At 37.0% G+C, this 14,445-nt stretch overlaps 1 protein-coding gene across 1 annotated transcript in view; it reads left to right on the top strand.

The window, feature by feature from the left end:
* LOC124255313 (serine/threonine-protein phosphatase 2A 56 kDa regulatory subunit gamma isoform-like) overlaps nt 1-14,445 on the top strand; it is a 48,703-nt gene that overhangs the window by 21,409 nt on the left and 12,849 nt on the right. The window contains 6 exon segments of the mRNA XM_046689200.1: nt 5,887-6,174; nt 7,801-7,865; nt 8,479-8,571; nt 9,016-9,146; nt 10,340-10,399; nt 12,518-12,680. Coding sequence (XP_046545156.1) covers nt 5,887-6,174; nt 7,801-7,865; nt 8,479-8,571; nt 9,016-9,146; nt 10,340-10,399; nt 12,518-12,680 — 800 coding nt within the window.

Below are 14,445 nucleotides of genomic sequence, written 5' to 3'. Positions count from 1 at the left end.
TGGAGCTGGTGTGACACATGACTGATTGTCGTGCTATATACACCTGTCAACATTGACATATGTCACTCATTGCTGTGGTATAGTGAGTTTCATATTGTCTTTGATGGATGGTATGTTACCTACGAGGTTGTTGCCTTTTATGCTGCCATTTTCAGTGAATGTTTTCATTGACCTTAATTTTTTTATGTAATTAGTGTCAGTTTGATGGTTTTCAGTAATATTTTCTGAAGTTATTTTATTTTTGGAAAACGCTTGTTAATTGTTTTCATCAGCATTCTTGAAGTTGGTTAGTATATAACAAACTATAGATTTTTATGGACTTTGTTTTGTTTCCAGATAGATTTAGCTCATGTGGGTACTGTACCCACTGTATTTTTTTGGAGTGGGTATTATGAATGTTGAGTGGGTATTTCATTTTCCGTTACCCACAATTTTCAAATATGTGCGTATTTCAGTCATTTTACTCACCTAAGTTTGGTGTCATTGAGTAAGATGACTATGCAGGTATGTTCTGCCTTATGTCATACCTAATCAAAACCAACTTAAATATAATGGAAATGATTTCATAAAAAATCACTCATCCTATACTGACAGTACAACACTAGTCCTATACGAAAAGTACAACTTTTTGCATATCTAACATTTTTAATGCGTAATTGGTACACAACAATTATTTTTCAATGCGTAAATGGAAATTTTCTATGCGTATTTTACCCGGATACTCAGCTTATCTGGGCCTCTGTTATATAGATCAACCTTTAAAATGCTTATGATTGTGCTGATATGAAAGTTCAGAGCTCCAGATAAGATTTAGCTCATGTGGGTACTGTCCCACTGTATTTTTTTGGGGTGCGTATTATGAATGTTGAGTGGGTATTTCATTTTCCGTTACCCACTGCTTTCAAACATGTGCGTATTTCAGTCATTTTACTCACCTTAGTATTCTGTGACTGAGTAAGTTTACTAAGCAGGTATGTTCTGCCTTATGACTATGTCATACCTAATCAAAACCAACTTAAATATAATGGAAATGATTTCATAAAAAATCCCTCATCCTAAATGGACAGTGCAGCACTTGTCCTATACTAACAATTACAACTTGATTTTAAACTTTTATGTATCTAACATTTTAAATGCGTGTGAATGGTACGCAACAATTATTTTTCAATGCGTAATTGGAAATTTTATATGCGTATTTTACCGGGATACGCAGCTTATCTGGGCCTCTGAAAGTTTGTTATTGATGGTACTACTTTGTCAAGAACCTGAAAAGTTTGTCAACATCAGGCAAATCGACTCTTTTTTTCTGGCACTCTCCCTAGAAATTGGAATTTATGGGCAAATCATTAGAAAACAAGACATTTCCATTCTCCTGAAGGATTCCTTCTTGCAAGTGTTGGTTCTTGAAAGTTACAAATATTCTGTTATCTGCCATTGTATGTTTCATATTGTGGACATGACTGACTTGTATATCCCAGTATCAATCAAAGGATAATTTTTGCTCTGTGCTATGAATTATGTTTTGCGTTGAGATTGAAAATTGCCACTTACATGTTGCTGAGTTTCTTCAATTCTCACTGAAAAAAATTATGGAAAGTCTGTCAAATGTTAAAGAGTCAGTTTAATCTATTCATGTATTGACATTTAAAATGCCATAAAGAGGTTTCTGTGGATAAGTGATGTCACAAGTCTCTGTAGCATGTAAGTATTTCCATGATAAGAACACTGTGGTAGAATGTTCATTCTCAGCAAGGATCCTGACATTTCAAAGATAGCTCTTAAGTTAGGAATAGATTTTTCAGAAAGAAACTGTTTTGTTGTCAAAGTTTGATCGTCAGACAGTTGCTATGGTCACTACAACCCATCAACGTCAGTCACTCGCAGGTGAAATAGTAGTGTCTACCCACCTCAGAAAATCAATTCCTTTGCAAGTGTCTCGTCATTAGCTGCCAGTTAGAGGAATACCTAACGTCTTGATATGTACAAGTTGTTATTAACATGAGATCTGATTACATGTGACATTCATTCGACAGGATTTGACAGTTGCTATGTTTAGCACAACTGAGTCATGTCTGCTTTGTAAAAAATATTTGTGTGTCCACACTGGACTTGTTGGTTAAGAGAATGACACTGAATATATCACAGATTAACACTGTGCTGCAATGACGTTTCTCTCGCTCGGAGGTAGGTGGACTTGTGACAAACTCTGTTGTCGTTCATAGCACGCCTGTTGCAGGCAGCCAGGATTTCTGACCAGGCTAAAGACGAGCTGCTGGAAGCAATTAAGATCATCTCGTCACAAATGTTCATGGAATGATCTTTGTCAAGATGATGGAGAAACCATCCCCAAATGCACTGATTTGCCGAGCCACCAATTTAGATGCAGATTTCTGCAAAGGTACTTCGTTGTGCTCCATGTTGTTTTCTTCTATTTTGTGGCCAGTGGTGTAGTGAGAGCTATATCTGGGGCCCAGGGACCGTGATGAAGCTTCCATCTGTGAGATTTGGCAGTCTGTGTTGAGACAGCATGCATATGTTACTGGATGGTCTGTCACTGTTTCTGTACAAGTATGTGCCCGTGTGTTGCAGTGAATGGAATATTGATACCCTTGTATATAGTTATGCTCAAACACATTTTAACTTTGCTGTCTATTTTTATCTTACTGTCAAGGCCATGATTGATCTGGTTTATTGTACACTTTAAATGAGACATAGTTTAATCTGGTGCATAGGAAAGCAGGAATCTGTGATGAATGGTATTGCTGTTAAAATGGTGAGGGATAACAGTTAATTATTTATTTATTTGATTAGTCTTTGTTCTAAATTTGTTAGTATGCTGATAACACAACATATTCTTATGTATACAACAGTGTACACCATCAAACATGGTTTTGTGTTGGTGATCTTGGTGTTGGTGATCTTGGTGTTGGTGATCCATGTGTATGGAGTTTGCGGGTATGAGTGTCTCTTCCAGCCTGACATGATCCCACCTTCCACCCTCATGGTCTGCTGTACAGAATAACTACCTGGGGTGTGGTTTTATCTTGATTGTGTCATACCAAATGATGTTAATAGATGGTAATTGTCGTTACTATTTCTGGTACTCATCACAGAGAGGGTATAGGTTATGCTGTTACTCGGTGTCTGAGTGGGCTAACACTCTATATCAGCTCAACTTACCTCCAGTCTGAAATTAGATTGCCCTAGCATTCTATTGATTTGTCAGATCTGTAATGGGAGTAGTATGGCATTTACGTCATTGGTTGTATTCAGTATGTAAAGATGTTTTAAGGCATATTTCATCAGCTGTTTTCTGTGGTATTTTATTCTTAAGCATTAAATCAGGTTGACGTCAACATCCAGTTGTTGAGAATAATTAGTCAGGCATGGTGAGAGGTGCTTGTTAAATTTTGATAGTTATTTAGATTCAGAGCACTTGAACTTGAATGTGTTCTTCAGGTAAGTGTTAAATGGTTTCATAGGTTTTTCAGTTAATTCATTTTCAAAAATGGACTATTATTTATATTAATATCTGTGAATACTTTTTAAAATCTGCATGTAGGTTATTTTAATTTGCATGTGTACTAGTCAATGGTTATTGTTTCAGCAAACCATTATTTCATAAATAATATTTACATTTGTTTTTTTACTAGGAAAAACATTAGAAACATTCCTCCTATACCATGTTTTTTGTGTCAAAGTGATAGTTCAAAAGAAGATGAATTTTTGAAAAGAACAAAGTTACTCTAAAACATTCAAAATTGGCAAACTCCATATGTCGAAGCTAGTGTATGTGTTGTGATGAGAAAATATTAGTGTTTGTCAGATTCTGGTTTAGTGTTCCAAGAAGCAGACAAGTCTAGACTGCCAGGAGTAGATCACCGTTCAGTGGTATGGCCTCCTGTGTCGTGGGGGGGAATACATTTGGTTATATTGGCTGTTGTTGTAGGAGGGGTGAACAGAGTCCAAGTCTGAAAGGGTGTAATCCCTGAAGCATGACGCTTATTTAACCTACTTGAAACCCTGGCTCCTTGGAGACTGCAAACTCACTCTAGCACAAAAAACGTAAGATAGGTATTCTTGAATATGTGATTTTGAGAAGGTGAAGTCTTTGCTTGTGGTAAGCACCAACATTGTTGTTTTGGTAGTGTGTGTTTTGTAAGAAGGGAAAGGGATTACAGAGAGTGTTTATGCAGGTTGAATCGTGCCCCGTGAGATGTAAATGTGAGATGTAAATAGAAAGTCAGTGCAACAGAAGTAATGAAATCTTTGCACTGGTACACTGGATTAAGTTACAATTGACATAATAGCCGTTGAATGTTATGTTAATTTGCCACATGTAATCATTTGCCCATTGAGTTATCTTTACATTTCATTCATGTGTTCAATATTTCAAACCCAGTGGAATCTAGTAAGAATATAAGTCCACCTTGTTGTCAAAGGTGGCATACAGGGCAGGTGTAAGTTGAAATGTCATGTCCCAATCATTGTTGAAGAGGTCAGTCACTGGAATGTACAAAGTCGATGATGTAACTAGTATTTTTGCTGATAGTGGCAGGGTGGTCTAATAATTAAATATTCATAAAACCAAAACCATTTGATAATTTATTGCAGAAATTTGCATGTGCATCGAACACATTCTGAACTGGTTCCTTTTGATATTTTTAATATTTCTTTGAAAGTATTTTGTCTTTCCTTATTTTACCTATGCATAGTGTTTACAATGGGTAAATGTTTTGTCAGAAAAAATTAAGTATCATAAATGAACCTGTGCAAGCTTATCCAAGAGATACTTATCAAGACTGAGGTAAAAAACAAAACAAACTTGAGCCATAAATAATATTTTGTCCTGGACTCACACCCCTGATAGTGTTGCAAGGTTATGGCCCTAGCTTCACGCATACTTTTCAACATTAACTCTATATGCTTCACAACTATGAACACACAAAATTCTTCCGGCCTGATTCAGGGATTTAGTGATGATACTGTTTTCTTGTTTCACTTATATTCACATTCCTGCTACTAACAGTCTATCTTGATGTAAATTGACACTAAGTTTGTGTAATCCCTCACTGAGGTGAATTGTCACTGTGACATCGCAAACATTTGGAAATGGTATACCTGTTGCTGCAAATTTGAAACCAAGATGTTGTCAACTAAATAATTGTTATGACAAATATGCCTGAAATAGTCTTCATTAGTGTGTATGGTTGAAAGTTAATAACAGATTGTATGTAGAATTTTTTCGTGACATTTTGACAGGCTGTCATAGTTTTGTTGGATTGAACAACAATCCCATGTTATCGGGGTACGATGACATACAATCAGTCATTCACAATGCAGGACTAACATATTCCTATAGAAGCTGACACTTAGTTGACAGGAAAGAGGACTAGAAACTAATATCTATCTTACTGTCCATATTAGTAATCTGCTACAGAGTTGTTATCTAGCCAGTGCTTATCTTGTAGTCTCCAAGTTAGAATCAGTAGTCATTCCTAAATTTCCTTGTCACAGACTTACGGACTGTCGACTTGCTCTGATCCGAACGAGTTAAGTTTTACCAGCTTTTAGCAATATTCCAGCAATATCACAGCAGGAGACACCAGAAAAGGGCTACACACTTGTACCCATGTGGGGAATTAAACAAAGGTTGTGTGTGTCGAGTGAACGCTTTAACCACTAGGCTACCCCACCACCCCTATTCTGATCTGACCTTCAAGGTGTTTTTACCCTACAGGATCTATCTTTGCCATTGGTAGTGTGGACCAAGTGTCTACTGTACATGGATATTGGCAGGGGAAGATTACATTTCATGAAATGGTCTGTGAAGTCCTCACCAACTCACTGACGTAATTTTGATTGCATGTTGTTTGCTGTTTACAGAGGCAACGCCGGCTGAGAGGGAGGAGCTGTTTGTGCAGAAGATCCGCCAGTGTTGTGTGCTTTTTGACTTCGTGCAAGACCCACTGAGTGATCTGAAATGGAAGGAAGTGAAAAGGGCAGCTCTCAACGAGATGGTGGAGTATGTCACCCAGAACAGAGGTGTCATCACAGATGCCATTTACCCAGAGGTTATACACATGGTGAGTATTACATTCAGATCCTAGCGTTACCATTGATAACTTAATACCATGATGTCAAGTGCATGGTGTGTAATACATTCAGATCCTAGTGTCATCATTGATAACTTTATACCATGATGCCAAGTGCATGGTGAGTATTATATTCAGTTTCTGGTGTTATTGATAGTTTTATACCATGATGTCAAGTGCATGGTATGGAATACATTCAGATCCTAGTGTTATCATTGATCACTTTATACCATGATGTGAAGTGCGTCGTATTTCATTCAGTTTCTAGTTATCATTGTAACTTTATTATGGTATGGAATACATTCAGTTTCTAGTGTTATCATTGATAACTTTATACCATGATGTCAAGTGCATGGTATGGAATACATTCAGATCCTAGTGTTATCATTGATAACTTTATACCATGATGTCAAGTGCATGGTGTGAAATACATTCAGATCCTAGTGTTATCATTGATAACTTTATACCATGATGTGAAGTGCGTCGTATTTCATTCAGTTTCTAGTGTTATCATTGATAGCTTTATACCATGATGTCAAGTGCATGGTGTGGAATACATTCAGATCCTAGTGTTATCATTGATAACTTTATACCATGATGTCAAGTGCATCGTATTTCATTCAGTTTCTAGTGTTATCATTGATAACTTTATACCATGATGTCAAGTGCATGGTGTGGAATACATTCAGATCCTAGTGTTATCATTGATAACTTTATACCATGATGTCAAGTGCATCGAGTGTGTGTCTAGTGTTATCATTGATAACTTTATACCATGATGTCAAGTGCATGGTGTGGAATACATTCAGATCCTAGTGTTATCATTGATAACTTTATACCATGATGTCAAGTGCATTGTGAGTATTACATTCAGTTTCTAGTGTTATCATTGATAACTTTATACCATGATGTCAAGTGCATGGTGTGGAATACATTCAGATCCTAGTGTTATCATTGATAACTTTATACCATGATGTCAAGTGCATGGTGAGTATTACATTCAGTTTCTAGTGTTATCATTGATAACTTTATACCATGATGTCAAGTGCATGGTGTGGAATACATTCAGATCCTAGTGTTATCATTGATAACTTTATACCATGATGTCAAGTGCATGGTGTGGAATCATTCAGATCCTAGTGTTATCATTGATAACTTTATACCATGATGTCAAGTGCATGGTGAGATGACTTTATACCATGATGAATGCTGGTGATTCAGATCCTAGTGTTATCATTGATAACTTTATACCATGATGTCAAGTGCATGGTGTGGATCTCATTCAGATCCTAGTGTTATCATTGGTAACTTTATACCATGATGTCAAGTGCATGGTGAGTATCTCATTCAGATCTAGCATTATCATTGATAACTTTATACTATGATGTCAAGTGCATGGTGAGTATCTCATTCAGATCTAGCATTATCATTGATAACTTTATACTATGATGTCAAGTGCATGGTGAGTGTCTCATTCAGATCTAGGTGTTATCATTGATAACTTTACACTATGATGTCAAGTATGGTGAGTATCTCATTCAGATCTAGCATTATCATTGATAACTTTATACTAAATGTCAAGTGCTGTATCTCATTCAGATCTAGATTATCATTGCCACTCATACTATGTGTCAAGTGCATGGTGAGTGTTACCAGATCAGAGTGGGTATACACTGAGTTTGACCCTTGTGTTTATCTTAGGAAGATGAACCAAACTCTAGAGGACAGGAAGATGAACCAACTCTAGAGGCAGCCTGGCCACACCTACAGGTTTGTGTTGATAGATCCTTCACCTTATATGGCACTTAGCATAGGGAAATAACTTTAGCATTGGTGAAAGTACCAGTGTCATGAAATTTTGTCCTTGGCCAATTTCACATAGCATCAGGGCTCGCTCTCATAATGAAAACCAAAGGCTTTCAGTTGTTTTACTAATATAGCATTGTAACCTGACAAGGCTCGGGATCTAATGCAAAACATGGTCATGTTAAGAATTCATAAAAAGCAATGGGATTCAAATTCATAAAAGTTCAAAATCATTTTGAGGCAGTACAGTTTCTGTCAAGTTTCACTTATCTAATACACAGTTCCAGATATTGTAGAAGATAATTTATGTGTACTGACCTGCCAGTCTTGAGAGAAAAATCAAGATGATCTGTCCACTTGACCACAGATGTGGCCGCCCTATTGTCCGTCAATGACATACAACTATACTTCCAATTAGCATACAGCATACCCCTGAAAGGCAAGATGTTATTAAGACCTTAACTACGGTATGTTGAGTCTGATGGGGGAAGTTCTCCCATATAGAAAGAACCCAAATATGTTTCTAGCTGTGTCTCTTCAATGTCATCAATATTTACGATAATATTTTGTTTTTCAGCTGGTGTATGAGTTTTTCCTCCGGTTTCTGGAGTCTCCAGATTTTCAACCAAATACAGCAAAGAGATACATAGATCAGAAGTTTGTCCTGCAGGTAAATACAATCTGTGCATGCTTGAAATATAGTCAGTTATCAAGTTGGGTAAATGCATGATCTCACCTCTAGATATTATGGTTGGATGGATGGATGGAGTTGTTTTTAAGGTTTCTTTCTGGAATGTATGCTATATGTTGTAACAGTACAATTATGATGATTATTGTTCAAAGTTGCTGTACATGGTTTAGAGTTTGGCATGAAAGTGGAAGGGTCCCTCATAACTCTTGTGTTTAAAAGGCGCACCGTTTAGGAAATGTCTAGATTAAAAACTCCAGCTTAAAAAAAACAGGACCCATTTGTTTCGAACTGTTATTCTTGAATTGTTATACTTGGGTGCCTACAGAGCATTGAATTTTGGATTAAAGTTTTGACAGTCACTAAAGAAGTTTGCTCGTGACAAATACATATATATTTCTAAGTTTATTGTGTTTCTTGTTTCAGCTTCTTGATTTATTTGATAGTGAAGATCCCAGGGAACGAGATTTCTTGAAAACAATATTACACAGGATATACGGAAAGTTCCTGGGTTTGCGGGCATACATACGAAAACAAATTAATAACATATTTTATAGGTAAGTATCTAATAAGATTTTAGACATTATTTAGTAAGATTGAGGCATAATGATTATTAATGTCAAGTTGTGATGTTATTGTTCAGTCACCTGTACCACAGGTTCAATATTTAACAATTCCTCTCTAAATGCCTGTTAAAACTTTGCATGATCCCAACACAGTGTTTACAATAAACTTTTCCCACAGAATATAGATCCAGTTTCTAGTGTGACTCGGAAGTGACATTGAATTGTCAGTTTGCCTATTACTCAGTCATCGCTTATATATCATTGTGAAATTTCAGTCTATGACTTTAACCACCAGCTCAAAACCTGAGTCTAGTAAACTTCCGCTTGGTCTAAGTGGTTAAGTAGTGATAGCTGATAATAACACTAGAATCTGAAAATGCTTTTGCATCAAAAATCATTTTGGCACTGGCTGAAATCTGATGTACAAGGAATGTGTACATTTTTGTAATGATCCATTTTTGACATCACATGACAGTAACTGTTTCTAGAAATAACTAATATAAAGCTTATGGTAGCACTGATATCATACCAAGAATTTGTTATTTAACTTGATCAAGTAATACAAACCTTTCACATGGAATGATGCATGTGATACATAATAGATCCACACAAATGCATTTGTTTGGACTCTCGAACTTCTTTAGATAATGAAACTGTTACTAATGTACATTCGAGTTTGATTGCAAAGTGAGATTAAAGTGAGTTACCGGGCCTCATAACTCTATTATGATGGATTATCTGAACACTAGGGACCATTTCATCTTGTGTCTACCTAGGATATTGTGGTGATGTTTTATTACATGGAATGGTGTAACCAAAACTGATCTACCTAGATGTAACAGGGGGCCATGGGGTAGCCTAATGGTTAAAGTGTCCACTCCTTAAGCTGAAGAACTGGGTTCGATTCCCCAAATGAGTACAATGTGTGAAATCCATTTCTGGCGCCCTTAGCATAAAACTATAATCACTCACTCACTCACTGTAATGTAACAGGTTATTGTTTTCCTGATCATATAGTATATCATGAAATATGTGTAATATGATATGGAATTTCCAAATTCTTTTATAATATAGCATGTGTATCTATGACTAAAAAGCAAGCCCTCAATTTTGCGCTTAATTTTATACCATTGGATGGTTGCCAGTTGTTTCCTTCTGGTAAGGTGTTTTAGTCTTTTTTCCAGGTTTATTTATGAAACAGAGCATCATAATGGTATTGCAGAATTGTTAGAAATCTTGGGAAGGTGAGTGAATTGTTTCTGCTTCATTTTCCTTAAAATAGTTTGTTTTTGATGAAAACTGTTATTCTAGTCTCTGACGGTAGTCTTATGTCAGCCTAACCTCACATACTGTTCTGTAGAATTTGGTATGGTTTGAGAATTCTCTCCTAGTGTTTTTGCCTTTAGAATATTGATAAAAAAATCTATGACATTGTCCAGATGGGTCATTGGTTGACATCTGTTAATATAGACTAAGTGACTTTATGCTACAGTTCTAATCGCAGTTTACTGTGGTTAGAAACTGTATCTGTTAAGTGGTGATGCTGGTAGAACTGAACTCTTTTCCCTTCAGTATGTACATTAATTGTTCAGTTTGGAGTTCTTAAAGTTCAGCTAAAATCTATGTGCACTGAGATGAAAGTGCCTGTAAGTAGTGAGCTGATTGAGAGGGGCCCTGTGTTTTTTCATTTCCTGATACGTCCATCAAACTGTCATTGATTGATGATAAGTTAGAACACAACCTTGATTAGGCTGACAGAAAGGCTTTACCTTCATAGAATGAGGCTTGTTGTTTACTGATGTTATGTATGGATTTCCTCATGTATAAAGTATCCTGGTTTGGGTGGTTAGGACTGTCCTGTATAATCAAATGTGTATTTTGTTCATTTGTAATTATTGTTTAAAACTTGGCTGAAATTATGAAGAAACGAGTATTAAGAAATTGTGCCAATGTGTGTTCCGTTGATGTCTACCTTACATTTTATTGACAAATACAGTGAGTCCTCAATATACTGCTGTCATCGGGAGCCAAGGTCCCAACCCTTTTCCCTTATAAGGAGAATTATACAGATATGCAAGGCACATTACATCATAGTAAATAGAACATGATTATCGCCTTGTTATAGTGACATGAGTGTAGCTCTATGTAAACATGCATGCATAGATCTAAATAAAACAATATTTATATGTATGATCCATGGTATTATTTTTAAAATGAATGTCGTAATATAGATGGAAATACTCATTGTATTCCTTTTTTTCTGTTTCTGAAATGTCCTCTTGCCAATCTCTCAAATGTATTGATGACAGTGCACTAATAGGCCAGACAGGCCATGAAACAAAACTAATGTCAGACCAAAGCTGTAATTGGCTAATATGTGATGACGTATCAAAGTTATGGATAAACCACGAACACAGCCAACTCACATGTATGCACTTTAGATATGTACAGATTCAGTTGTTGTTTTGGGGTCCCTAGCGGTTTGTCAAGTCTGGATTAAGTACAGAAAGCCACTGCATCATTTGGCAATGCATTACACATGGTCAGTTTAAAGTTGGAAGACAAAACACAGTTATGGCAAATTTCCGCTGATCTTTAGATTTCCGCCAATTTTGTTTCAAATTGATCAATTCTGTGAATAGTCTGAACCCCCCCATTCGATGACACAATATTAAGTATTCAGCTGAAAATAGATTTTCCTGTTGCTATTCCTGTAAACATGTTATCTTACCAATCATAAGCTGAGATGGGTGTTAAATCAAACAATGCAGTGTAAGATCCGTGTAACTGTTATTTGATTTTATGCTAGTAAATTGCCAGACCTTCACAACCAAAGCAAAATACAGATTGTTTACACTTTTTATTTATCAGTGTATGAAATATGGCCAGATTTCGGACGGACGGTCTATATTTACAGCTTGCCAGCCCGATGGTCTGTTAGAAATTTTAGATAACACATTCCATACATCTGAGTAAATGCAACATATCTTGAAATCTATTCTTCAAATTGAGCGTTACATTTACACTTGACAATTACTGTTTGAACATTGAACTAGCACTAAGCACTAAGAATTGAGTTATTTTCTTTGGATTGTCTGGTCTGGTTAAATGGATTTTTGGGCTGATGTCTGGCTGGGTTTTTGGCTTATTCATACACTGACTTAATATGAAGATTCTTGATGAAATTTTGGGAGGCAAGAAGTACACTGTCTTGATAGCGGTATATCGAAGAGCGAAGTATTGAGGACTCAGTGTATTGACACTATTGTTTGGCAGACATCTGATTGGAGCTACGATAATGTCTTTGCCTCATGATTATTCCGAATTCATTTGACTAAAAAGCTGTTTCATGTTTGTTTCAGTATAATAAATGGGTTTGCTCTTCCCCTGAAGGAAGAGCACAAAGTATTCTTGCTGAAAGTATTACTCCCTCTGCATAAGGTGAAATCTCTAAGTGTGTACCACCCTCAGCTGGCCTACTGTGTGGTGCAGTTCCTAGAGAAAGACCCCAGTCTCACAGAACCAGTAAGTTCATGTTTCTTCCAGCGGATTTTTTTCAGTATGTTTGGTCATGGAATAGTATGTTTTATGGAGAGACCCGTGAAGATCCGGGTTAGAATGATCTTCAGTAACCCATGCTTGTCTTAAGAGGTGACTAACGGGATCGGGTGGTCAGGCTCGTTGGCTTGGTTGACACATGTGATTGTATCCCAGTTGCGCCGATCGATGCTCATGCTGTTGATCACTGGATTGTCTGGTCCAGACTCGATTATTTACAGACCCCTGCCATATAGGTGGAATATTGCTGAGTGTGGTGTAAAACTAAACTCACTTTTATGGAGAAACAATGCCTTGTGCATCACAGTGTTTCCATGACATGACATTGGTGTGGGTGCCACTGACTGCCTCTGTTGGCTATTTATAGAGAGCATCTGTCAAGGGAGCAGAAGCTGGGTGGTTCCACCCCTGGCCACATCATAACAAAAGCAGTTAGTTGATTGAACTAGTTACCCTCTCTGGTGCTTGTCTGTGTTCTATTTTGCTGGTTCAAAGGGGACTTTTACACGCTTTTGTCACGGCAAAGTATTAACCGTAACAATATGTTACATTTGACCACTTTCTAAAATGGCATTGTGTATTTAATAAGAAAACAGTAAGTAACAAAAACATAAGAATGTCCATATAACAACGAAGAATCAAGCAGTCCGCTTATCAAAATAACTCAAACAAAAAACCAAAGACACACACAAAAAAACAAGACACAAAAAAATCAAGCTCTTCCATTTTTTCTTGTGGGGAGGTAGGGTCAAGTATTATCTATCGCTTTCTCATTCTGCCTACACAGTTGTGACCAACAGACCATGACTTGTGTTGTTTTTAGCTGTAGGCAGAATGAGAGGACATCGAAACTGGCAGGGGTTGGTAGGGCGTCAGTATGTACTTGTTAATTGTGGTACCGTAGGCTAGCTCTATAAAACTGCCATACATCTGCAGTACTACAAGCAGCTACACAAACAAGGCATATGCAAGTACAATAATGCCACGTTGAACCTAGTTTCACCTCACCTGACTAGGGTCTCACCTTTAATGCAAGATGTGAAGCCTTTTGTTAGAGTTGGAACAGCAGTAATTGATCTACAATGGGTGGCTCAATAAATCCTGAATGGGCAGTTTTTGTGACTACAGATCTGTACATCAGCTACTTCTAAGACATTACACAACGGGTCCATTACACCTCAGGAAGTAGAGCTCTCTTACCTGGCTTTTAAAGCGATTAAGCATACTGTCAGGCTCTAAAGCATTGCTGAGTACTCTGGACATCAGTTTGGAGTCCAATCTCAAGGGCATCTTTCCACAAATCATTGCACTTTGACACAACTCAATATTTACTATGGATTAACGATAACCATTACAACAGTATGTATAGAAATCCTAGCCTAGCCTATTGGTTTAAGTGCCAGCTTGTCACACAAAAAAGCCTGGGTTCAGTTCCCATTTTTGTTATCCCTCACCATGTTATTGCTGGAATATTGCTAAAAGCAACTCACCCACTACAAAGATTGTTTGACTATTAGTCAGTGTACTGTGTTAGAAGAGAGAATCCAAGTTAAACCGTTGCATGGTAACTCTTTATACTGCTACTATGAGCTCACCTCAGCTATTCCTGTGTCCTAGCACAACTTGGCTAGGTTTCATGGCTTTACAAAGGACACGGTCTGAAATGTTTTTCTGTATAGAAGCCAAACTGTGATCATTTCAATGAAATGAAAATGTTACCTGCATAGAGACG

The sequence above is a fragment of the Haliotis rubra genome, unplaced genomic scaffold (genome assembly GCF_003918875.1).
Source record: "Haliotis rubra isolate DU_JTF1 unplaced genomic scaffold, ASM391887v1 Scf6, whole genome shotgun sequence".
Taxonomy (NCBI): domain Eukaryota; kingdom Metazoa; phylum Mollusca; class Gastropoda; order Lepetellida; family Haliotidae; genus Haliotis; species Haliotis rubra.
Note: the sequence above shows the minus strand (reverse complement) of the source record. Positions and strands in the feature narration are given on the sequence as shown.